Source organism: Rhinolophus sinicus, linkage group LG10 (assembly GCF_036562045.2).
Source record: "Rhinolophus sinicus isolate RSC01 linkage group LG10, ASM3656204v1, whole genome shotgun sequence".
NCBI lineage: Eukaryota > Metazoa > Chordata > Mammalia > Chiroptera > Rhinolophidae > Rhinolophus > Rhinolophus sinicus.
The window spans coordinates 26,948,272-26,975,678 of NC_133759.1; the positions used below are offsets into that span (position 1 = coordinate 26,948,272).

Genomic DNA, 27,407 nt, shown 5'->3' on the forward strand with positions numbered 1-27,407 from the left:
GACTGTATAAAACATTCATGTGAAAATGAATGCCAAAGAAAACATCTAAAAATAACTGTTATCAGGGAGCCAATGGCTCCCTTTCATTCTTCCTTCTACATTTTAATCCTTTCTTAGTACCAGGAATAGATGACAGGTAGAAAAGGGACAGAAGACCCAGGCTCTCTCCAAAACAAAACAAAAAACGGCCACACAACCAATTGAAAAGAAAACACCTCAGCTAGCTGTCTGTCATCAGCACCATGCCAAATTTGTTTAATTTGGGGATTTTCAATTGATTCAATTAATCATTCATTTTAATATAGTGCAGGCACAGCTGCAAGTTCCCCAAGTCTACATTTCTAAAGGCACTTTTTCGTTGTTTGGTTTTGGATTTGGGACAAAGCTCAAAATAGGAATAAGGAGTGACAGTAATAGTATCAAGAGCATGAAAAATCCAGGACTGCATTAACTACAATTTCCCCTGAAAGTAGAGCAGGCAAGCAGCCTTATCTAACTTCTTCTATATTGCCTTCAAAAATTCTCAGACAGACTCAAAATATATCAAAAGGACAACATGATGTTTTTCCATTTGCAACCCAACAGGAAGAACATAAGCAAAATCATGTCCAAAGAACCAGTGTTCTTATCTCGTGCTGTCTGCAGTCCCCCGCTGGGCTTTCTGCATCTCGTGTTGTTGGTGTAGAGGCTCCCAAAGACAGCTGCAGAATGCCACTCATGAACACAGCCACCCACTTTCCCTTTGTCACCCTGCTCTGACAGCACTGCCCTCCACGGGTACATGGAATCCCACTGCCCATCATACACACCCTACCCTACTACGGCAGAGTAGGGATCAACCTCAGCAACCATTTGTCCCCCACACCGCCATCCACAGAGTTTTAAATCTATACTTAGAAAAGGTTAATGGCATTACCCATGGGGAACCTTATAACTTCATAATATCCCGGAGCTTCTGTTCTCTTCACGGGTTCCATGAAGGGCCAAGCGCTTTGATGGCTCTTGGGTAAAGAAAAAAGTAAGGTCTCTAATATGGAAATTCCATGTGGGAAATCATTTCAAAATATTTGCATGAGGTGAATGAAAAGAAAACACCCACCTTCACCTGCTGGAGGATGCTCTTGAGCGTGCTGTAAAGCTGGTCAGGGTCTTTGGGTTCTTTACTTGAAAGGAAAAGAGTGAACACAAGGAACAAGGATTAGTGTTTTACCCTCTTGCTAGTTGATTCCTATTCAGCTCATTTTTATAAAAACCTAAAACAGGAATTATTCCAGAAGTTATTAATGAAAATTGAAACCCAACAAGTGTTGTATTGGTGATTACAATCAGTTTGCCCACTTTCTCTAAGTTGCTGGCGGGGGTGCGGGGGGCGGGGGGGGAATCACTCCCATTAATATCCTCTTGCCCATCCTACTTACCTTTTCTCTTTTCCACTCGGTTTCCAGCCTGTCTCTCCTATACGTCAACGAAATTAAACACTGAATGAGAACTGCTTTTGGTCAAGAGAATAACAGTTAATACTTATCAAAAATGCAATCAATTACAGCCATGCCTCAATAAGTCTATTTCTGAGAAAAGACTGAAATTAACTGTAGTTACCTCCTTATACAGCTAACAAAAGGACACATTTCCAACACTGACAACACTGCTCTACATGTTAGTGTTTTTTTAAAGGAACTTCAACCTTTCAAAGGAAAGCATAAAAAATAAATACGTCCAGTATTGTGGGCACATGTATTTCTTAAACTCAAAGTCACATTTCTTTGCCAATTACCATGTGAAAGAGTTAAGATGTTATTTTTGGTTAGAACAAACTCTGTCCTGGTCTCTATTTTATTTGGCGAAGACCCTGCTTGTAATGTAAGATGGTTTAATGTAACAGAAAGAAAACAAAGCCTGGAGTCCAATAGACCTGGATTATATTCCTTGCTCTCTGTAAAAGCTAACTTATCCTATAATAACTTAAATAAATATGTTATTTAACCTTTTGCATCTCAGTTTATCAATCTATAAAACAGAACTCTAAACATTAGGTGATGTTATCCACAAACTGGCATGCAGTGATATGGTAGCTATTAAACCATTAATAGGGATAATACGGGAAAGTAAAATTTCTGGGTCTGGCAGTGAAATCAAGATCTGCTATAGAGTAAATTTTTTAATGAAGAAACAAAGTCTTGTGTGTTTTTTTCTGGAAACTTTCAGTTTGTTTGATTTTGTTTTGCTTTTTAAATCTTCAATGTACCAGAAGATCCTGGACTTAAACCAAATGAAAGTGCCAATATTTGATCGCTTTTGATCTACACAAACAGCTACTTTGTATGTTTTAACCCAATGCAATTTACCACTAACATACAGATAAGAACCCTTGGGAAAACTACTGTAAACTAGGAAACTTGAAACAAATTATATGATTTCCAGTCACTGTCGTAGAAGTCTGGGAAAACTAGTTCAGTCAAGCACAGACGTATGTCGGTTACAACCAAGATGGCAATGAGACATGGAGTGAACAAGCAAGATGTTTGGAGGAGATCAGAATCGGGCTGCTTCTAATTCTGACAGTTACTGGCCATGTGACAGTAAGGTTAAAGGACTTAGCCAATCTGAGACTCAATTTCCCCATTTGTAAAAGTAGAATTCCCCTACTTTCAAGATCACATGAGGGTGGTACCTAGCACTGAGCTACCAATAGCAGGATCTCAATAAATGATGGATACTAAGAGCTACAAAAAGGGATCATCTAAGCTCTCTCTGGTTTGTTGCATTGGGAAGTAGAGAAAAGATATAAAAGGAAAGCATTTGCTGCCTTCTTAAAAGACTAGACATACCACAAATGGAGCCAGGGAGGGCAATAACTTTTCAAAGCACTGCACTCTAGTAATTGTTTCAAACACATCTGGTGGCATTACTAAAAGATTTTGTTTTTAAAAGAAGATCTATACATACTAATTCCAGGAATGCTTTCTATCGGAATCTGTCGAACTCCATCTTTAAAACACGAAAGGCCAGGGTAGACTTTTCGAATCTGGGCTTGTTTTCTTTCGATCAGCTTTTTAATGATCTGTAAAGCAGACCAAAAAAAATGTGTTCAGAGACAGAAGTTGATGGCTACAGCTTAAGTCCGCCAACCTAAGGAGTCATTTTCCTAAGAAAATAAAGCGTTTAGGAAACCAAAAGGGAGAAAAAGGTGAATGCCATTTAACAGGTAAGACATGAAAACATGGTATTACGCAAACCAAGCCCTCAGTGTCATTCACACAGCCTTCTTTGAATACTTGTCCCCTGCCATCAGAAAATCCAATATTGAGAGAACGCCCTGCCCCGAGAGCCCGCTGTCCTCTTTAGCATGAGATCCAATTATTTTGCCCTGCTTCTTCGAGGAGTCTCTGCCAGAACTACAGTAAAGCAGCTGAGCACCTGCTACCCAGACATGCGTCAGAACCTCTCCAATTCCCATGACTAGGACCTGTTCCCTTCTGACTGAAGGGGCAAAAGAGCAGGCCTCAGAAAGTCCCCAAAGCCTGGGAGAATGGCCTTACTAGTCACATTTTTCGAGTCTGGATCCCCAACCTATGCTATTTGCATCTAAAAAGCAGCTCTAAGGAGTTGTCTGTTAAGGCATCACAACCATGATGTGAGGGAATTTTGAGAGGTGTGTTTCTTTTATAAAATAATTCCTGATATACTAAGGTAATTATTTCCAAAACAGTGAAGTTTTCCCTTTAAAGAAAGAAAACAAACAACAACAACAAAAAGAAAAATTTACCATGTCATAACTGATATAACCATTTGGGGTGGGGGGTGGGGAATAATAACAATCATTAAATCACTAAATTCACAAAATAAAACAATGAAAAAAAATTCTAGTTCCCAACTGTTTGATCTTAAAAGAACTTCATAAAATGAATGAGACTAGTAAAAGCAGATTCCTGTAAATCTTGTTCAGTGCTGTCCAACGGAAATATAAACTACTCATGTAATTTAAAATTTTCCAGTAGCCACATTTTCTTTAAAAACTAAAAGCAGGTGAAATTGACTTTAACAATATATTTTTATTTAATCCAATATATCCAAAATATTATCATTGCAGTATATAATCAATAGAAAAATTATGAAATATTTTACATTCTTTTGTTCATACTAGGTCTTCAAAATTGGAATGTATTTTATTCTTATACCACATCTCAATTTGGACTACCATAAATCAAATACTCAGTAGCCCCAGGTCACTAGCGGCTGCCACTTAGGGCAAATCTAGATGGATGCTTCCTTTTATTTATTTATAAGTACAAGCCTTTTTTAAAAAAGACTCCCAAGGGCAATCTCTTAAATGAATGCCTTCAGAAAATATAATTTGAAAAGTTATTTCCCCCTTCCCAAGGGATTCTCCAATGTGATGACCCACCAGGTAGTTTCCATACAACACCTTGAAGGTGGGTGGGTTCCTGGTGAGTGACTGCCAACGGGAATGGGAGGCTTCCTAACCTCTGTGCCTCACTTTGGAGAAAGGAAACATTTTACTTATGTTCCAACCTTTTCACCTCCCCAGAAAATGTCTTTACTTCCTCACTGTGTCATCATCTTTCTCTCCTCAAGTCCATCTGTCAGTCCATTGCTATCAGTCTTCCCAAACAGAAAATTTGGGAAGACTCCCCTATCTTGAATGTGTCACCAAGTCTTAACATGTCTTCTTACAAAAAGTTTCACTGCTGTGCCTCACCCTGACTCTGGCTCCTCTCAACCCAGTCCCTTTGTAGTCTCATTATGTGGATTAAGATTTTAAATTATCCCTCCCACCTCGCCTGCACACATATGCACACACATGCACACACACATATACACCCAATTCTGCCAGCTCATAGCCCATTCACACTTTTCTCTAATAGTGGCTTTCACTAGACACCCACCAGTGGTCCTAGCTATTCACGTGCCCATGAATCTACTTGGACTCCAAGTCTTTGCTCATGCTGATTACCCGACCAGGCTGTCCAGTTCGAAACCCATCTCCCACAGAGCCATCCCAGATGACGCTAGGGCCCTATGGATCCCACCACTCACAAAATAGCACTGAGCTCTCCATTCTCTGTGCCACCTGTCCAACTGCACTAGGTTTCTCTCTCCATCTCCACTATCCTCAAGCACAACGTATGCTGCTCTTTATGCTTTTAGGGGGTAGGAAAGTCCTCTATATTATTTAGAATTTGTTTGCTACCGCCAACAGTCCCCACCTTCCTCAAGGGGGTTCTCAAGGTTGGAATAAATGATACTTGTAAAAAGTATTTGAATTCTGTGGAAGAAGATACATTGTGAATCTAAATATTTTATTACGGTGACTTCAGATCCCTTTAAAAGAAGTAGGATCACATCATCCTTCATCATCCATTCAACATGTTACAGAGTGCTGGAGGTAAAGAGGGAAGGCGAGGAGAGAGGGAAAAGAGAGCCCAGGAGAGAGGAGAAAGGAAGGGGAAAGGAGGTTTGCCTTCTCAAAGACTGACTGCTTTTATTAGCTCTGTGCTTATGGCTTTCCCCTTTTTGGAGGAAGAGTCAACAGATCTGAGCTATGTGAATTTGCAGACCCCATCAGGGATATCCTGCTCTGAGCTTACATTGTGGAGATGAGCTGGTGCTGCTGGGAGGAGGAATGAGGGAAGAGCAGCTGACAGCGCTGTGATGGCTTTGGCGAGCCAGCAGCCTCTAATGCGGAACAATGAGCTGCTGAATTCAGACCTTCTCATTAAGCCCCAAAGAGAACAATGAAGAAAGCTAGCTCTTCAGAGACAGACAGAGAGAGGAGCCTGCTGTGCTTTTATTAACTCTCCAAGTACCCTATTTGGAATTCTCTCTGAGGCTGACATTTTGACCAAGAAACAACAAAGGTTGGTTTTATTTTCTAAGTTAAAAAAAAAAAAAAAATGCCTTTTGCTCACTTCCCTAAGAAGCATAAGCACAAACGTGAGCCACTTCCAAGTAAAAGGAAAATACTTATCAAGCACCTACTATGCACCAGCCACTTTGTAAACTGTGTCTGTAATACTGGTGATGGTGATATCTGACACATAACTAAGAACTGAGATTAAGGGACATTTGTAGAAACTAGAAAACAAAGGCAGGTTTAAGACAGAACTTCTAGAAGTTACCTCTGGAGAAAAGTGGGCTAGACTGAATAACAAAAGTATAAAGCAGAATTGATGTGGGATGACACAGGTGCAAACGCCCAGTATTTGACCTCCAATGGACTAAGGGAACAAGGAGGTCATCCCAGGCTTAACACGCAAAGTTCATTCATTTATTAAATGGCCTCTGTGCACTCCCCAATGATGTTCATTATATGTTATTTTTCCTGTCTTAGAGAAATGTAAAATTGCTGTGTAGTCAAATCTATGAACCTTTCCCTTTACTGCTTCCCTTTTAGTTCATATGCGTAAAAGACTTCACCCTTATATTAGATAACCAGTCACTTTAACACCCAGAAATGTAAGCCTTCAGAACTTGCCGAGTAAAAGGAGCGATTAATACACACTAAGATAAATGTCTATCTGAGATGATAATAAATAATTGAAATTCTAATGGATGGATCAAACTAGTGCTAGAGAAGGAACACGGGCTAAAGTGGTTCAACTTGTGTATTTGTTGGGAGAGGGAGGTGGCTAACAGATGAAAACACCAAGCAAGAGCGTGAACGCGTCAGTAATGACCTCTGGAGAACAGTTTAGAGAGGAAAGTAAAGAGACAAGTTTGGGAAGGACGCTTGAGGCCAGATGAGCCATCATATTTTCCAAGTTTTGTATTTTATACCAATTTAACAAGTGTCGACACTCTTAGGAACGGTGACCTAGAGAGGAGATAGATCGAGGATGCCTTCAAAGAAGAAATCTAGACAAACCACAGCACACTGAGATCACGACACCCAGTAGATAGATACACGCAGTCCAGTGATAGGCTACTCACCCCAACTAAGACCGGCCTGTATAGAGGGAACGTAAGTCAGTCAAGAACTCACCTCCTTCTGCTTCTTAATGATGACAGAAAATTCTGTGTATGGGATCCGTGGATTTAGCTCACATCCCATTAAAGTGGCTCCTTCATAATCCTTGATATAGCCAACATATTTGGTTTTAGGTATTTTAATTTCTTTGGAGAAACCCTGCAAAGCAAATAAATTCATTCATATGGGCACTGCACATCAAATATCTACTGAGTGCTAACTATGTGCTAGGCACTGCGCTCAGCATCAAGCTATGTTTTTTTCAAGTTCCTATCATATTATTTTGGCAAGCATTAGCATGCTATTTCTACAAGTTCATAAACAGATCAAATATATGGTGATGGAAGGAGAACTGACTCTGGGTGGTGAACACACAATGGGATTTATAGATGATATAATACAGAATTGTACACCTGAAATCTATGTAATTTTACTAATTGTCACTTAAATAAATTTAAAAAATAAATTTTAAAAAAAAGTTCATAAACAGCAAAAATCAAACTGTGCAAATAGGAAGCAAGACAACATAAAAAAGTAATCCTAGTAAAATACAACATTAAATGTTTTTAAAACAGAAATGACTGTTAAATAAAAATTAGGTTTAATTTTGCATTAAATTGCACATTTGCTCCCAAAGTGGGAAAGGATTCTCAACAAATCAATAATTAATGATCTAAATTTTGAAAGAAAAGTTTGTGAAAAAATACAGCAATTAGAATCCTGATGTTGAGAAAATGAAACCCCAAACTTTACAGGCAGAAAACTTCCAGACCATTAGAATGTGTGGTTGTTTCAGTGACATTAATGCTTTGCAATACACTCATTTACATAATTTAAGCTGTAAAAACATAGTGCTACTGGGTATATATTCATATATTTATAATATAAACATAATTTTCCTTACAGTGCCTATTTCAGTTTTTTCCAGAAAATGACTGGGGCTTCAGAACTATCACGAGCAGCTTCCTGCCTCCTCTTCCAGCAAAAACTTACTTTCCAAGCAATTATTGCCATCATCCACAAAGAGCACCCACTACAGACAAGTCATTTAAGAACCGTGACTGAGATTTCATGCTTTGCAATGTAGTTACAGCCTAGGAAAGCTGATTCTCAAGCTTTCAGTGAAATAATCCCACTGTCTGATGAGTTTGATTATAAAAGCCACAAACATCCCAAGAATGAGAAAAAAACAAATAGGAGATTAATTATGTGACATTGGAAAGTTTTCTAGTCATATAAGGACGTATATTTGAAAAAAAAAAAAAGTTAATAGAATTTATGTAATAAAATCTTTAAAATTCTACGTATTAAAGAAAAAGCCATAAGCAATGTTGAAACAAGAGACAAGCAGAAGGAAAAAAATCATAAAAGGTTAATATCTTTATATACAAAGAGTTTTGATAAACCAATGTAAAAATAAGTATTTTAATAGAAAAAGAGGCAAAATACAATGAATTGGCAATTCAAAAAAAAAGAAAAAGAAACACAAAGGGTCAATGAACAAAGAAAAACAAGTGAAACCTAACAATGACCAAATAAATGCAAACATACACAATTTGTTACCTAGGAAAGGGGTAAAAAAAAAATTTTTTTTCAACTACCAACTACTTTCCTGAGACCCCCACATACTGCTGACAAGAAAAGAAACTGTTACAGTATTTGGCAATGTATAACAAAACCTTAAATCTGTCTGAAAGCAACTCTACTTCTAGACATTTATTCTAACCAAATTACGATAGATGAGGGTAACACAAACGCACATGCACACACACAAACTCACATATGTATACTTACATACAAGAAATACCTAAATGTCCCCAAAATGTGGTATTGGTTTAATAGTTTTCTATTTATACAACAAAATTCCAGAGAATCATCAAAAATCATATGAAAAAAGAAATCAGAATATATTAAGTAAAAAGGCAAGTGATTAAATTACAGTATGAGCCAATTTTTATATTTATATACACACACTCACAAACACACGCACAGAGAAAAAAACAGTAGACGGGCATATGTCAAAACATCAATAGTAAATTTCTCTGGGTTGATAGAATTACAAGCCATTTTTCCTTTTTTTCTTTGTGCTTCACTACATTTTCCAAAATTTAAAAAATATGCAACCAAAGAATAATCCTTAAAAAGATGAGCTGAAAACTTCTGGTCAGAAAGGACTGAGATGGCAGCCAAGCTCCCAGTCTGCTGTGTGCTGTCGACCCAGGATTGTCTGGAGCTCTTCCTAAATGTCCGAATTTCCTCTCTGCTGGCCTTCTACAGACTGAACGTGTTTCTCTCATACATGGAGAACTCTACTCACCCAGCACTGGGAATTTCTCCTTAGCCTGGGATATCATAATTTAGAATGTCAGGATGCAATATTCTACTTCATTTATAGATGACATTCATTCATTCACTCAACAAATATTTATTTAGTACTTACTATGTGCTGGTCATGCCCTCAAATCCAGTCTGAAGTTTACTATGGCTTAAAGCTTACAAAATAAATGTATGTCCTTCTTATAAGTAGAAAATATCGGGGTGGGGGGGTACCTATTTGGATGAAGGCTACCTGAGTGTATATTTTAAAAAGGAAAGGCAGAACAGGGCTGCACAGGGAAAACCTACCTGTTTCTTGAAATATCCAATTGCATATTCATCAGCATATGTGAGGAAGTTCAGGATGTCATGTTTTATATGGTATTCTTTCAAATGATTCATCAGGTGTGTTCCATAGCCCTATGTGAAAGTTAGTATGCAGACAAACACATTATTAGGTTCTGAAGAAAAGAAAGTCCTACAAATTCACTGGGAAATGTTAGCAAATTAAAATGTTTGTACTTTAATATGTTTTACCAATAAAATACTAACCCCCTTTCTTGCATTTCTGAACTTTGAAAATGAGCTACAAAACCAAAAAATTCAAAATCCTTGAATAGAGATATAATAATTATTTAAAATACAAGTTTCTGGTTCTTTGAAAATAACACACAAAGACTACTAGCTCCTAGTTCAATCCTTAAGATTACTTGCTGAATATTAATAAAGAAGTTTTTGGAGTAAATATGGATTATGAATTTCTGCTTATCTTTAAAGTATTTGAGAACCTGAGATGAAAAGAGCAATGTAAATGAAAAGTGCTAATCTTTACTAGAATGGTGACTAATCCCAAGAGACTGCTGTACAGTGCAAATCAGCAATCCTTCAGCTATCTCATCACATACATAGGATTTTCAACTTGGTCTTATCAGACCTTTCCAAACAAGGTCTAAGAAGCCCAGAATCTCTGAGTGAGCCAGAACACATTACAAAGTAACTACAGATAGTTGAATAAATAAATGGAATATGGAAAACAAAATGCAATCACTAGGTTTTTCAGTGATGTATAAAGCTTAGGAAAAAACCCTATAAATTTAAAGTGATTGTTTTAGAACCTCATAAAATTAGGTGAAAGTAAATCCAAGCATCCAGATACAAATTATATTCACATGAATACTTTAGAATTTGGTGACACACTTTTCTAAAGAATTCAAACAGGTATGATCTCATGAAACTGTAGTACCTCAAGAAGAGAAAGAGCTTTGGAAGTCATTTGATCTAACTGTCTATCCCATGTGAAGCTGGAAGTCTCCCTCTTCTGGAAATTATTCTTCTTTTAATGCTACCCAAGGACATTTTAGCTTTTCCCAAACATACTAATATATTGTGAGTTTGAATAAAACGTGAATAAAAGGATGAATGAAATACCTCTCTCTCTGAGATGAAGATAGTTAAGTGGGGAAGATAAACATATAAAACATAATTACACTATAGAGCTGTGCTATCAACACATGGCTTTTCAGCAACTAAAATGTGACTAGTCCAAATTGAGATGTACTAGAGTGCAAAATGCACATCAGGAAAAAAATTCTCACTAGTAACATGTTATACTTATTACATGTTGAAATGACAATATTTTGGACATATCAGGTTAAATTTAAAATATCAAAATTAATGGCACCTGTTTCTTTTCACTTTTTTAAATATGGCTACTGGAAGTTTTAAAATTACACATGTGGCTTGCATTTGAGGCTCAAAATGTATTCTATTGCACAGCACTGGTACAGAGTGATGCATCTGTACCTATAATAGAAAAAAATGCTAGAAGATAATTAAGGGGAAGAGAGGGAATATAAAAAGTAAAAGAAAATGTTTAAGCTAGACCTTAAAAGAGTTTGCCAAATAGAAAATAAGGTAAGTAGATGGATTGGAAATCTAAATGTAAGGAAAAATAAACCTATACAAAAGAATTATAAAAAGATATAGAGGGGCCGGCCTAGTGGCTCAGGTGGTTAGAGCTCCATGCTCCTAACTCCGAAGGCTGCCGGTTCGATTCCCACATGGGCCAGTGGGCTCTCAACCACAAGGTTGCCGGTTCAACTCCTCGAGTCCCAGAAGGGATGGTGGGCTACGCCCCCTGCAACTAAAATTGAACACAGCACCTTGAGCTGAGCTGCCTCCAGGATGGCTCAGTTGGTTGGAGCATGTCTTCTCAACCACAAGGTTGCCGTTTGACTCCCGCAAGGGATGGTGGGCTGCGCCCCCTGCAACTAGCAACAGCAACTGGACCTGGAGCTGAGCTGCGCCCTCCACAACTAAGACTGAAAGGACAACAACTTGAAGCTGAATGGCATCCTCCACAACTAAGAATGAAAGGACAACAACTTGACTTGGGGAAAAAAAAAAAAGTCCTGGAAGTACACACTGTTCCCCCAATAAAGTCTTGTTCCCCTTCCCCAATAAAATCTTAAAAAAAAAAAAAGAAAGAAAAGAAAGATATGGAAAAGTGGGTTTATATCCTAGGAGTAGAAAAGGCCTTCTTGAAGAAAATACAAAATGCAAAAGCATAAAGGAAAGCACTGATTACTAAGTAGACTACTTCAAATGTTAAAATTGCTTAAAGCTATTACAAGCAATTTAAGATACCATAAACAAAAGGCAAATGACAAATGGGGGGCTATAATTGCAAAATATATTATAAAGATTTAATATCAATAATATATAAATATCTTCTATAGGATCGATACAAGAAAAAGAGAGAGAGCCTAAAAGAATAATTGTCAAAGGAAAGGAACAAGCAATAAACATTACCAACAAATATAAAAATGATATGAGGCCACATTAGTAATCAAAGCACTCCATCAGGAGATGCAACATTTCACTCAACAGTATGCAAATATCTTTAAGGTTGATGGTACCCAGCCAATATCAGTAAGGATGGGGCAACATGGATGGTACTCTCCAATATCACTGGTGAAAATGTAAATTGGTAAGTCCATTTAAAAGGGCAATCTGGAAATTTTTTCTTTAATTTAGAGTGGCCACATTTATTCATGCAGCAAATCTACTTCTCAATTTTTACAAAAACATTTCCAAACAGAGCAGTTTGTGGTAGAAAAAAACATAAATGTCAACAGGGAAATGATTACATAAATTATGGTGCATCTACATTATAAAATACTATATACAAAAAAAATAATATAGCTCTATATTAGTACTGTTTAATAGAAATTCCTACAGTGATGAAAATGTTCCTTTCCTATGCTATCCAATATGGTAGCCATTCGTTACGTGTGACAATTGAGTACTAGAGTGACTAAGAAACTGAATTTTAAATTTTATTAAATTTTAGTTGATCTAAATATAAATGTAAATAACTACATACATGCACTAACATTGAAAAGATCCCTAAGACATAATGGAAAGTACATTTTTAAGTACACACAGTATGAATTCTATTTATGTAAATAACAACAATAAAACACATAGTCACCTCTTACATACAGGTACATTTCCATGTATGTAAATCAGTAGAGAAGCAACTGGAAGGATGCACACCAAGCTGACAATAGTGGAACGGCAGGGGGAAGAGGCAGTGGGATTTTTGTTTTATCTGAAAATGTATGTGTGTGTGACCTATGTAATTTAAAATTATTTTTATAAAAAATAAAAAAATAAAAACTGAAGAAAAGAGAAGGGTTGGCTATAGAAACCGTAATTTCTAGAAATTAGTAAAAATGGGTCTTCTATTGAAACTCACTTTAACGTAGATGTGGATGATAGAAGACGGCTAGGCTTTTGTTACATACACCATCTTGTTAAGAATTAATACAAATATGTTTTCTCCAGTTTATCCACAATCCAGTGATTTACTCAAGAACAATAATAATGGTTCATTTATAAATAGCTTCTCAAAATCTACATATTTTTTATCGGTGGCCATTAATTTGTCACCTCTCCAATGAAATTTTCCATATTCCAAGTTGCTTGAGAGTAAGGGCTGCGTCTTTTAACTTGAATCCTCTCTGTTAAGTATTGTGATTGGCAACAGTGGTAGCTTAAATGTTTCTTTGGTTAAAGAGGCATTAACAACATTAAGCTATTATAAGCAAATGTTTAGATTTTTCACCCCAGAACTATTTCCCTTGTTTATATGCCTTTATTTTTAATAGCCACCAAAAGGATTCTTTTCCAAATCCATCTGGTAACTTCAATGTTTAAATGTTTATTATGGTAAGCAAGTATTTGGTATATAACTTTAAAGTTGCAATATAGTATCAAATCCAAATAATTCTTAGTTGACAAGATATTCTAAAACCGGTTGAAGAAATTCAAGTAAATTCTCAAATGTTATCTTGTGTGTACTTTGAGCAAGACAAATTCACATACAAATCTTACTTAAAGCATTCACAGCAATTTTGTTGTGTGATACTCCAAAATGAGTAGATACAGATTTTAAAGTATTATTTAGCCAAGAGTTTTAATATGTTAAATAAAAATTTTAAACCTCCACTTACGAACTTGCTGTTTTCATAAATAGGTACTAGCAGTACTGGCTTCCACCAAACTCATCCACTCTATTCAGTTTTGAAAGAATACTCTTCATTTTCTAAAACTACCGTTTTCAGTCACTTACAAAAAACGATTTTTTTCCTAGTTCTTCCTACTGAGTTTGTGATGTTTGGCCACCTTCCTTCAAGTCTTTAGAAAATTACATGGTTTGGGGGGAAAGAAGAAAAAAAATGTGCCCTTCTGGAAAGTAATAAACAAAGCACCCAATTCATATTAAATCCCTTTAGTTTCCTCTGGTATCCCTGCAAGTGTCCAAGTCAACCTTAATCAACCTTTCCAGACAAGGTGCTTGGTGACTTTCTTTGAAAACAAATTATGCAATCTTTTTCTGAAATTATAAACCAAGGACACATTTTCCAGCTTTTCTCCCGATGAAAAGCCAAACAAAACTTTCTTTTTAAATAAGTTCCTCAAGTTTGGACATTTGGAATTGTTTCTCACTTTGGCTAGAGGGAAATTAAAAAGTGATAAATACAACAACAGCACCATCTAAAGACACCCTGTCAGAATTCCTTAAAAAGGAGCCAGAGGTCAGTTTCAAGAAAATCTGGGCCCTCACTTTGCCCCCCGCCAGAATGACGGATGTAAAACTGATGAATTTTGTTTGCCCTTTGATGCTTAGGATTATGAATCAAAGCCAAAAGGCCACATTTGTGCTTCATGAGAATAAACAATTTCACTGGCTATAACTGGCACCGTGACCAAAGTTGGAAATGAAAGCAAAAGTACCCACACCACTAGCTGGGGCCCTCCAACAGAGAATGAATGATTCCTTCCAGTGACTTATTTTCCATCTTTGTAAATGGCATTGCTTCTTTGTAGCTGCAGGAGGCAACAACGTCCCTAGACCTGCACTGTGCAACACAGGAGCCACTGGCCACATGTGCCCAGTGAGCCCCTGAAATGTGGGTGGTCCAAATTGAGACAGGTACCCACGATTTTTCTCAGCAGCCATGGAATCCTGAGCTGCTTATCTTTCCACCACCAACTGTATTTTTGCACGATCCTCTTTAGGGCTCCCCAAATACCAAATGAATAATACTCTAAAGATATACTTCTTGCTTCCATTTTCCTAAGGGCAGCAGAGTAGAACACAACACGATCTAGATCAGAGTTCTTTCTGCCAAGTGAGAGTCTAGTTTATTCCAGTCAGGCTGCGATACCAACTGTGATATCAATGAAACAGCCACAGTTCCTGGGGAGGAAGGGAGCAATGCCAAGAATAACTGGGAAGGTAAACTGGCCACACAAACTGACCTCTAAAACACACTACATTCCAAACCTTGCATGGATACTTTGGAAAATGAGTCATAAATTTCAAATTTTTCATAACTTCCATTACAGAGTTTCTTTCGTCCCTGCCCCACTTTAGGGACAAGGTCATAAAAAATCTTTCTGAAGTGAAAGCCAGCTGAATTATTTCTAATTCACATCACTCCCCATCCTTTCTGGTGCTTCAGTGTCAGGAGATGTGTGTGTGTGTATCTGTGTGCATGTGTAAACTAACAATGAACACTGCAATTTAGTTTCAAACACCCCTTCTTCACTTGCCATAGACTATACTCGAATTGCATTTGGGGCTGTGCAATGTCCCTGTACCTTGCCCCACGAATCAGCAAAGCCTTGGTAAACCTGACCTATTGGTGTGGGGAACCATTTACTGTCTTCGCACACATATGCGTACACTGAGAGTGAAAGGATTCTTCTCAGAAAGTTCTAAACGCCACTTTGAACCTTCTTGGAACCTTTGACATGACACAGAGACACCTTCTCAAGTTCTGCAGCTTTAGTGAGAAGCACCACATTCTGCTTTCTTCTAAGACCTTGAGTTACCCTTACCTTGACTTGCTCATTGGAGGTTACAGCACAGAAAACAATCTCGGTGAATCCTTGGGATGGGAACATACGGAAACAGATACCACCAATAACACGGCCATCTTTAATTAAAGCAAGGGTTTTGTGTTTCCTGAAAGAATAAGATTATATCAAAGTTTTATCTATCTTGGTTATACACTTTTTGGGGTGTTCATTACTAACCAACCAGGAAGGAAGGTGATGTTTTTCTTGAATTTCTATGGAAACCTCCTTTACTTAGCCACAATCTCACTAGACCATCCTTTAATTTAATGTGAACTATTTAGAGCAAGCTTGCCTGCACAACTTTTTATCAGAGCTTCCACCAGAACAAGATGCTAGCCACCTAAGGAGTGTCTGAGGTTTACAAATCAAGAACAGAGTGCACGGTCCAGAGTACTGGAACAGGGGTTCACCCAATGCCAAAGGACCCGTGATAGGGGGAATCGTGGACAGCACACAAAGTCATGGACAAACATAGCATATCTTTCTGAAGATTAGTCTTACTCAGAAATATTACAGAAACATGATGGAAAAGAACAGAAAATGCACATGCACAATTTGCCAAAACCTGCATTATAGAATCCTGTCAGACCTCCAGTCTAAAATGTCACTCTGACATTTCACGGCATGAGCATGGATCACAGTCCACATAGGCTTTTGAGCTACGTTTAAAATATACAAATTAGAGATGTTCAGTATTTTGGGGGGCAGGGGTTGTTTGTTTTTAAGCAATAGATTTTCAAAGTTTACCTGTCCGATATCCCAAAATATTCCCAGGGCTCATAGACCTGGGCAACAGTGGCACCTAGTTAAGACTCCAAAATCAAGAATGCTTTCTTTGACTATGAAAAAAGTGGGACAATCTTCTTTTATATTCTTACATTGCTATAATGAATGAAGCACAGCATGGTCATCAGCAACTTAAAATACTTTGTTATTATTAAGAAAAAAGCTTCATTATTATTAACCAAAAAAAATCTACGAATTGTTGAAAAATTCATCTTAATGCTTTTAGACATGGCAATTATATTAATGTAGCTCTGTATTCACCGTGTGACAAGAAGCTGCAGGTTTGGTGGGTGGCAACAGCTGACTTTCATGTTCTGAGTAGTTCCTCTTTCATTTTAAAAGGAAATAAAAAAGGAAGAGCAATGCACCACTTACGGGTCAAAGACAAGCCGTGTGATGTACTCTTTTGGCATTCGGGGCAGCTGATGGGAGAACACGTTCTGGAGCCCGACCAGCCACATCAGGATCTTCTTATTGGGTTTCTGGTTCAGGGAATTGCCGACCACGTGAAATTCAATCACGCCCCTGCGCTCTTCCATCCTGGCTGCCTCATCCCTGGCCGAATGTGCTGACAGAAAATTGGTCTGGGATGCAGAAGACGGAAAAAAATTACAGAGCTCTTATCTTAAGGCAGTGCAGATAGAACGTATCAACACTGCTGTTCTTTTTTCTAATAAGGTATTACACTTGTGGATTTTCAGGGTCCCAAACAACACACATAAGTTATGAAAACGTAGAAATGGTAGGTAAAGCATTTTGAGAGATCAGAGTGTTATACATGTACATGGATATTTGGTGTAGATTAAGAGTCACCTAACTTTTCTGTAAAGGGCCAGATAGTAAGTAATTTAGACTTTGCAAGTCATAAGGTCTCTGTGGCAACTAGTTAAGTGTTGTACTGTCAAAGCAGCCACAGACAATACATAAATGAATGGATGTAGTAGTGTTCCACTAAAACTTTATTTAAAGAGGGAAGGGTACACTGATTTGGCTTGTGGGCTGTAGTTTGCCAACCCCTGGTTTAGAGGAAACCCATCTGGATGAGCTTTATAGGACCTTCGGGATGACAGACCCCAAATTCTCACCACAGGACCAACAGTGGTAGTCACACTTATATTCTCTTCGCACTCATTTTTGGAAGACAGTTTTCTTTCCACAAGATTGTCTGTTGACCCCCTCTCCTCCATGGCACCACAGTGTTGTACCAGCACTTTCTGCTGCCCTTCCTATTTAATCCACCAGTGTGCAGGGACATGTTCAACAAGCAGGTCGCCAGGAAAGAAAGCCCTGACTGGTAGCACTTGCTCATATCATGGGTTCACAGCTGGCTGCCCAGGTCACCAAGTACCACTGTGGTCAATTTCAAGCTACCAACATATTTAACAACCGGCTCACAAAATTCCTGAAAATGGAACAACTACCTTGTGCGCACCAGTACAAGCCAGCTGCAGACACTACTAAATCCACCCAACACATTTTGATGTGTGTGATTACATCTACATTTTAGAGCTAAAAAAAAACTGAGTTAAGCTAATCTGTGAAGGAACTAAATCTCTGACAGACAAGTATACAAAAGGTACTAGCCTTAGTCCCTAGGACTCAGTATCTAGAAGGAAATGGAAAGGACAATTTTATAATGAGATCTCTCTCTTACAACATTCCAGTTCTCTGAATTATCCTCAATATCATAAACATCCAAGGAAACATGACAAATCAAAAATTGATACTTTCATCTATCAGCGCAACACTCAAAACATTAAAAAAAATGTTTTGCAAAATAATCTCCAAGCTATTTCCTGATTTCCTAGAAACTGCCAAAAATGCCTGAAACTGCCCTGCCCCTGGATGCAATGCATGAGATAACAGCAGTACTTCTCCCAAAAATGCTTTACTTGAATCTAATCTAATCATGAGGAAACAGACAAGTCCAATGTCCAGAGAGACATAATGAAAAACTAGTGACCAGGACTCTTCAACAATGGCACTGCCATAAAAAACCATAAAAGGGCTGGGAAACTGTATCAGATTAATGGAGACTAAAGAAATGAAGGGATAAGAACTAAATGCAATGCATGATCCCTGACCGGTCTCTTCCAAAGACAGCAACAAATGTTATCAAGGACATAATTTGGATATATGGAGATTTGGATATGGGCTATATATTAGGCCATGGCAAACTTTTCTGTTAAAGGCCAGATAACAAATGTTTTAGCCTTTGTGGGCCATACAACCTGTCTCAATTACTCAAATCTGCTCTTGTAGGGCAAGGCAGACATAGACAAGATGTTTCAATAAAACTTTATTTACAAAAACACCCAGTGGGCCAGATTTGGCTATAGCTTGCCTACTCATATGTTAGACAATATTGTAACCTAGCTAAATTTTCTGATAGTGGTCGCTACATTGTGGTAATATAAAAGAACAGTCTTAGTCTTAAGCAACACAAGCAAAGATAGTTAGGGGTGAAATGTTACCACATTTGCATTTAATTCTGAAATGGTTCCAAATGGTTCACAAAAGAGAGAAGGAGAGAGACAAAGGGACAGAAGGAAAGTGAATACAGCATAATGTTAACAAATGGTGAATCTAAATAAAGAGTCAATGGATCTTTATTGTGGAATTTCTGCAACATTTGTCAGGGTTTAAATTTTCTAAGATAAAAAGTTGAGGGAGGAGGATGCCTTCACCTTTGTGAGATTATAAGCATGCTTCCCTGTGATGTGATATTCATCAAGTGGAATCACCTCCCCACCAGCTTTTCCTGCCCTCCTCACCAGGTGAAATGCAAACCAGGGTAGCAGACATGCTCACTCTCCGTGACACCATCCCCATTTCTGACAACTGGAGTGACCAGGGGAGGAGAAGAAGAAGTCTACAGCCGGCTGCCCAGGTTCACCCTGCTGACCTCTGGTCCCAGCATTGCCGCAGGGTCCGTGATGGTAGACATCACCTCATCGATTAATTCCATTGGAATATCCCCCATAACTCGGGGTTTCTTGGCCTCTTCCAATACATGAGTGTCATTCATTTTCCTCTTTTCTCCTGTAATAATCAAAATAAAAGGGCAAGCAATGGATCATTTTATAAACACAAAGGAGATAACACATGTCAACTGATCCAACCAATTTTCTAATAACACTAATGGATACGAAAGTGAACTCTCCGTTTACCCAGGGAAGCGGTGGCAGTTGAAGGTGAGAGGACATCACAACAACTGCCAACCATAAATTCACTGAGTCTTTTCTATTCTCTGTAATAATTTTTGAACTTGATATGTAAGTCATTAAGGCATTAATTTCTTCATATACAAATGCAAGCAGTGATTCTAGCTATCACTGGTTATTAATCTCTAATTTAGTCCGTTGGTGTTTATAGAAAAGAGTCCATGAAACACCAAGCTGTCAACATTGTTTGAAACTTGTTTTATGGCCTAAAACATGACCAATTATTTATAAATGTGTAGTGCCTTCTTAGAAAGAATGTGTATTTTCCAAATTTTAGAAATAATGATCGCTATACATCCATTAGATTAGGCTTGTTGATCATGCTTTCAGGGCTTTTATATTGTACTGATAGTTTCATCTGCTTAGACTACAAATTACTGAGATGCTTCTCCAAGTTTCCAACCGTTGGTTTATTTATTGCTCCATGTAGTTCTGCTAATCCTCTGTTTCACATCCGTATATACGTATGTATCTGTGTGTGTATGTATGTTATGCGTATATGTCCATAAATATTTGAAATACACTAGTGGGCTGTTTTATTTTGCTGGTAAATCTAATTTTTTCATTATAAAACGACTCCGTTTATCTCTCACAATGCTTTTGTGCCTTAAGATGATGCCTCACAAAGTGAGCATTGCCGTTCTCTACATGTCACATGCTGGGAAAGGCCAGGCGAAGACAAGGAGAACATTCTTCCACTTTCCTCATTAGATTATATGGTGGCTTTTTGTTTTTTCTAGTTTGGTTTGATTTTTCCTTTTTTTTTTTTTTTTTTTTTTTTTAGTCATAAAACGTATTTATTTTTACAATTAAGTTTTTAAAATTTTAGAATTTCCAATCTAATTGATTCTTCAGGTGTGAATCCCACGAATAACGTTTCCATATAGCAATCTCATTCTCTTTAATTAAAAAGGAGAAGAGCAATGTAAAGTAGCTTGTCCATATGAGATCTTCCAGAAGTATTACATGTTACTTACTAAATGGACTTTGTTGAGTTCTTGCTTTAATAACTAACTCTTTTATTTGTTGAAGGAGTGAAAATGTTTGCAGTCATTTGCTCAACAAACCTTCAAATTCCATGATTCCCCAAGAGTAATTCTGTGAACTATTTATTCTGTAGCTGAGGTTTATACCTAATAAGCCCCAAACTTGACAGACTGCTAATAGTGTTATAGTAAGAAAGCATCTGAGGGAGCATCCGAGATCCTGCTTCCCAGCCGGTCATCAGCTTGGCTCACATAAACTCTTAGAAGAAAAAAGCATCTGAGGCTACATCTGTGCTGAATATTTGCTGCTTCATATAAAAATCCTCTTCTCCCTCTCTTTTGTGTCAAACGCTTCTTTAATGTCAAACTTCGTCATACCTAAGATTTGTCTGATGTCAAGCCTATGGACAGAAATGCATTCTTCAAAACATTCTGTAACTGTAAAACGCCTTCAGAATTGAGATGTTTTTGCCCATGTGACAGATTACACTCATGACCAAATTCTTTACCCTCCTAGGATCCACACTCTTTGCCACGTGACTCTGCAGTTCTTCCCACAAAAGGAGTACATTTCTTCACCCCTTGACTCTGAGTCTGACTACATGATTTGCTTTAGATGACAAAAAGAGGCAGGAATGATGCCATATCAGTTCTCAGCCTAGGCTTCAAGAAACTGTATTTCTGCTTGTTTTCTGGTGCTTCTGCTATCATCATAAAGACATATTCTGTTCCAAGAAAAGGAAAAGAGGCCCAGTGATCCCAGGAGGAGGATGAGAAATATGTGGAACAGAGATACTTCAACTTAAGCGTTCTTGCCACGTCCAGAACAGAGCCCCACCAGGAAGAACTCATGAGCAAGCCCAGCCAAGACTGAACGAGGCAGCTAAGATCAGCCACCGACCAGGCAACACACAGAGTGAGTGAGCAATGATAATAAATGATTATGGTTTCAAGACTCTGCATTTTGGGTTGGTTTGTTACACAGCTGTAACTAACCAATATAGCTCAAAGTGATTTCCAGCCATTGAAATCCTGGACATGCACAGTCTGTAATTGGTCTAAGTCTACCTCTGGCACTCCTCAGATTATAATAGAGCTTCTAGGGCAATTCACAGCTCTCTATTATGCCCCCTAAGAGCTTACCTGGGTTTGCCTCAAGCCCAGAAGAACCTTTGCAGGAAGGACTGGTGCTTCCTCCATTCGGCTGCTCAAGGGAAGACGAGGTTGAATTGTATGAAATTGTCCCAGCCACAGGAGGTGGATTGATGACTGCCCCAATAAAGGGAAAAGAAAGTATTAGATGAGTCCTTTCTTATGCAATAAGGAACCAAGTGCACATGAGACCATCCCATTGCTGCTCAACACCACAAAAAAGTCAACTTTAAAATAAAAGAAATGGGGTCAATGTGAGCATTATAATAAAGATAGTAATGGATTTAACCCACTGAATGGAATATCTGAGGCCAGATTGATAAAAATCAATCAATCAATGGAGAGAAGGTAAAGCTCTTCCTTAAAGGAAAATGCCAACAACTTAATAAAGAAGGAATGATGGATGTTAGAAAAAAATTTTCGGAAGCCAACATGTAATAATTGATTCAGGGAAGACTCATCTGTCCAGCCTAAACCTTGTGAGTATAATTTTAATGAAGGCAGGACAGCCTCAGAGTATCTCCCCACAAAAGTACTTTTTGATTTACAAAAGGAAAAATGGTAACGTTGCAGTGGAGAAACCTTCTGAACAGGACCTTAACCAAGTGATCAAACTTAACACCAACAATAATGGGAGAGACCAACATTATGTGCCTCCTGACATGATGCAAAAATTGCTATAAACCACACAACAGAGGTAAGAGGCAAAAACGGACAATAGCCTATGAATTAAATAATAATATCGCATCACTGTTAAAATTTCTTACTTTGATAACTATACGGTTAAGTAAGAGAATGTCCTTGTTCTTGGGAGATATCCACAGTAGTTGGTCATGATGTTTGCAACTTCCAAATAGTTTAGGAAAAAAATAGATCGATCAATCGATATAGAGGGAGGGAAGAAGGCAGGGAGATATGGAGGGAAGGAAGGAGGGAAGAAGGGAGAGAGGAAGGGAGAGAGGGAAGGGATAATAAAGCAAGTATGGCATAATGTTAACACTTGGTGAATCTGGGGAAAGGACATGTAATACACAGGATTTCTTTGTCCTATTCTTACAACTCTTTTGTAAGTTCGAGAGTCTTTCCAAGCAAAAACATTTTGTCTTAAGCCATTGTAAGGAATTTAGGACGTGGCTTTGCTAATGTGCTGCTGATCTGTAGCTGATGAGTTAATGAGGGATACAGACTTTCTCAGTGCCATTGGTCACATATATGACATAGCATGGCCGTGCAGACAGATGCTCAGAGACAATGTTCATCCATGTTTCAGTACAGCCACAGTTCAGTCACAGAGGACATTCCCAGCAGCCAAGAAAGTGACAGAATGAGAAAACCAAGCAACAGAGACACGCTAACCTACAGCACTCCTAACTGAATGGCAATCGGTATGTGAAGAATCAGAATGTGCCAAAGTGCCAGGCTACGTGGTTTTCCTTCCAGCAGACAGGCCTCCAGAATTTCAAAGTACAAGGAGTGATTCTACACAAAGAGCATCTTGCATAACTTCAGAGCCATCATTATGAATGTCATTTAGCACAGTTGCATGGACGTGCAGACGTGCCAATTAAGTCGATGATTACCCTCTTCTTTCTCCCCAGAGAACACACTGCAATTACAGAACAGGAGAAGACAGCCTGCTTCTGACGGCTTCAGGTAATACTGAAGAGTACAATCCAGCTTAACTGGGTCACAACCTTACCCACAGAAATAAACATGAAATTCCCAGAGGGTCAGAGACAACCTCCATCTTCTCCATCCTGTGCGATGACACAGGTAATGAGCTGGAAGTCGAACAGACTGGGAAGCATTTTGAGGAGGAGGAGATCGGGAGTTTTCACACAGAAAGAAATCCTCTCCAGAAAAGAACTAAGTTGACCCTGCTGAATAGCTTTGGTGTCCCCCTGCCTGAAGGAGGAAACTGTGTTCTTCACTCCTCCTTTCTATAAGCATTTTCCTGCACAGCAGAGCCCCACACGCAGTAGTTAGAGCTCTGGCTTATCATGTGGCATCGTAGTTAGGAATTACACAGACCTGAGTATAAAACACAGTTCCATCATTTAATGAGATCTGATCTTGGGCAACTTGTTGCCCCTCTGTGAGCTTCTATTTCTCATCTATTTTAAGGGGATAATAATAGCAACTTCCCAGGATTTGTGCTGAGGCTTAAAGATATGAAGCAAACTTCATGGGTAAGCACATAATGGCACTATTCACTATTATTAGGGCAAAATTGGGTCTCTGACCATCCAGAAGTCACACTCATAAGATAGAGACAATGTACAGGAAAAAATGTGGCTAGGATAGCATGAGGTGTTCTGTGACACAGCAGCTCTCAAACATTGCTGCATCTCAGAATCACGTGGGCAACTTTTAAAAGTCTGACCGTCCAGGCCATAACCTAGGCAAATTACATCACCCTCACTTGGGAAGGGATTGGCATCAGTATCATTTTAAGTCACTGTGGGTGATGCTATTGAGCAACCAAGTTTGAGAACCAAGAACAGAATATAGTAAAGGTCTGTGAAAGTCTGGAAGAAAGGAGTTCCAGTACTTGCTAGAAAGCACAGGAAGAATCAGGAAAGAGTTTGTGGGAACAATGCTAGCTGAGATCAACACAAAGGTAACATGAACAGCACTGGGACAGAGAACCATATGGGGGTTAAGCCCAGTCACCACAGAGAACTCGAGTAAACGCGAGGCTGGAGGGAGCATGGAGCATGTTACATGCATAGATGGGCCCCAAAGCTCTGCAGGTTTGGGACCAGACAGACAAGAAATTATATTCTATGACCTAAGGGTAAAAAAATAAAAAAACACGCAAAGATTTTTTTGACATGTTTTTGGTAACAAGAATTCAAAAAAAAGGGTTTGACCCAAACCAAAATACCTCATTCCCTAAGTACTTTGCTTTGTAAGACTTTAGTTATATTTACATCCAAACGTGGGCTCTAGATGAAAGAAAAAAAAAATTTAATCACCTTCTCAAATGCATTATGCTGAGTCAAAGAAGCTAGACTCAAAAAGCTATGCACTATATGATTCCATTCATATGAAATTCTAGAAAAGGCAAAAAAAAAAACTATAGGAAAAAAGAATCAGTGATTGCCAGGGCTGGGGGTAGGGCAATAAATGGGCTACACAGGGGTACAACAGAATTTTCTGGGGTGATGCAACTGTCCACTATTTTTAAGGTAGTGGTCATTACACAACTATATGTGTTTGTCAAAATTCACAGACCCATATACCAAAAAGGGTAACTTTCATTGCGTGCAAATTTTTTTTTTTTTTAAAGCAAGAAGAAAATCACCTTTGCTGGAGGCGATACTGACAAGTCCCCGTATTACACATTGAGCTACATCTACTAAAAACTGACAACCAAATTCTTCATTTTCGTCTTTCCCCAGGGCCACATATAAATGACTGCTTTGGTACCTCCTGCCAAACTTCTCCGAATCCTCCTAGTGTCAAAGGCAGGAATTCAGATCATCTCTCTGGGATCGGTGTGACTCCAGAAGTCACATGTCTTCCGTCCTCACAAAATGCCAGGTGCTATCACTGTCTGACTCAAGGCAACAGCCAGGGCATCTGGCCCCGCTGCGAAGTTCTTCATGCCCTGAGACTCAAGACTGCTGTCCTCCACTCGCCATCTATCATTATCCATGACAGTAACTTGGTGCATAAAACAGACATGGATTCAGAAACCAGATTGAGACTTGATTCCTAGGCCTATCTGGCCCTGACTGAAACTATACGTGTCTTTAAAAAGAGTCAGCATTTGACTACAGAGCTGAGCTGCGTGGTACTTTACACCTCCCATAAAACTGTAACATGCAGGCTAAGCAAACCCAATAGTAGGAGCAGTAGTGGTGGTTTTTTCTGTTTGATTTGCACCTGCTTTCCTCATTAATAGAGGTGCAGACACAAAATTTGCTGGAGTGTTTACTTCTTACTGGCTCCAGTCTTCAATTTCTTGATGAAAAGCACAACTAAATGCAGAGTGAGCTACAAAGTGAACACTTCCTGGTTGTTCTCTTATTTATGCAAAAAGACATTTACCTGTTTGGATTCCTAGCTGGCTGGTTCTGGAAGAGGCTGTGAGAAAATCCTGATCCCAGATGGGAGAGTTTTGACTATAAACTTCTTCTTCTAACATGGACAGGAACCTAGACACAAGAGTAAAAGCAACAGTGAGATCAAAAACTAATATACTACCAGAAGGACAAAAGCCCTAACCATCTAGGGCAATAACCTGAATCAGCATCTTACCTACAACTCAGAAATATGCTAGTAAATTATGACTCAAAGGATGATTTAGTTGGGCAGCCCTGGTGTATTCAAATACAAAAATGCATTTCTACAAATTTATTTTCTTCTGCCTCTGCATAGATTGACACAACATAGAGCATTATATCAATGGAAATGCATTCTACTGAGTCCTTCTCCGTGAGTCTGAGAAAGATTTCAGCCCTCCAGGTAGCTATCATCATCATTATCATTATTATAACAAAAGTTGCTAACTTTTATCAAGTGCTTGCTATGTACCTGCGCTGTTCTAAGACCTCATTGAATCCTCACATCAACCCAATGTGTTACATGTTTTATTTTTATTTATTACATACACATGTAGCTCTTACTCTATGACAGACATTGTTCTAAGTGATTGATGTATTTGAACTCTCTTGATCTTCATAACTTCACAGATGAAAAAACTTAAGGCATGGAGAGGTTAACTAACTGGTACAAAGTCCCTCAACTAGTAAACTCGGGGCCAAGTTTGAACCAGTGATTAATTAAGTTATACTTTTCTGTCATGTTGTAAACCAAATGGATCTCAAGTTTTGAGGGCCCATAGAAATTACCTGGAGACCTTGGTCTTGAAATACAGCTACCCAAACTCCACTTAGGCTTACTGAATCAGCCTGTGAGAATGGGCCTGGGTAACTAAATTTGGTAAGTACCTTAGACAGTTCTTATGTACGCCAAAATTGAAGATCTATGGTTAAAATACCAACACAAATCTGCACTTCTGGTACCGGAATATCTTCCTGCAAGCCTCTTTTTTAAGGCCCATTAATTCTAGTGGAGAAGCACAGAACAATGGCTAAGATCTTGGGCTCTACAATCCACTTGCGAAGCTCACCACTTATAATTTGCATATTCTTGAAATGAGTTCTTAACTTTCCTCTTCTATAAAATGGAAACATCAACATTAATTTTTGCATCGAGTGGTAGTGAGGGATAAGCTATTGTGCATGCCTGACCCTTGGCAGGTGCTCTGTTCATTCATTCAATAAATAGTGATTGAACGCTTACCACATGCCAGGCACTGTATTAGGTTCTGGCAGGACAGGGTGAACAAAACCACCACCTGACCCTCATGACGTTTACACTGCAACGATGCAATAAAGGTTAGCTATTATAAGTCCGCTATCCCTTCTCTGAAACAGTAAAATCCAAAAGCCCTTAAAAAAAGATTTTCCATAGCCCATTTTGCAACAAAAATCTGACCTTAACATACATAAG

At 38.5% G+C, this 27,407-nt stretch overlaps 1 protein-coding gene across 2 annotated transcripts in view; it reads right to left on the bottom strand.

The window, feature by feature from the left end:
* Positions 1-27,407, bottom strand: part of KAT2B (lysine acetyltransferase 2B) — a 91,397-nt gene that overhangs the window by 4,939 nt on the left and 59,051 nt on the right. Inside the window, exons 7-17 of one of the 2 annotated variants that reach the window (XM_074312789.1) lie at positions 25,941-26,047; positions 21,876-22,001; positions 19,428-19,564; positions 16,898-17,106; positions 15,716-15,842; positions 9,614-9,724; positions 7,004-7,147; positions 2,947-3,061; positions 1,419-1,455; positions 1,100-1,163; positions 917-1,001 (exon numbers count right to left, since the gene is read on the bottom strand). In XM_074312789.1, the coding sequence (XP_074168890.1) occupies positions 917-1,001; positions 1,100-1,163; positions 1,419-1,455; positions 2,947-3,061; positions 7,004-7,147; positions 9,614-9,724; positions 15,716-15,842; positions 16,898-17,106; positions 19,428-19,564; positions 21,876-22,001; positions 25,941-26,047 (1,262 nt within the window). The remainder of the gene's footprint in view (positions 1-916; positions 1,002-1,099; positions 1,164-1,418; positions 1,456-2,946; positions 3,062-7,003; positions 7,148-9,613; positions 9,725-15,715; positions 15,843-16,897; positions 17,107-19,427; positions 19,565-21,875; positions 22,002-25,940; positions 26,048-27,407) is intronic. The other variant, XM_074312790.1, reaches the window with a different exon arrangement.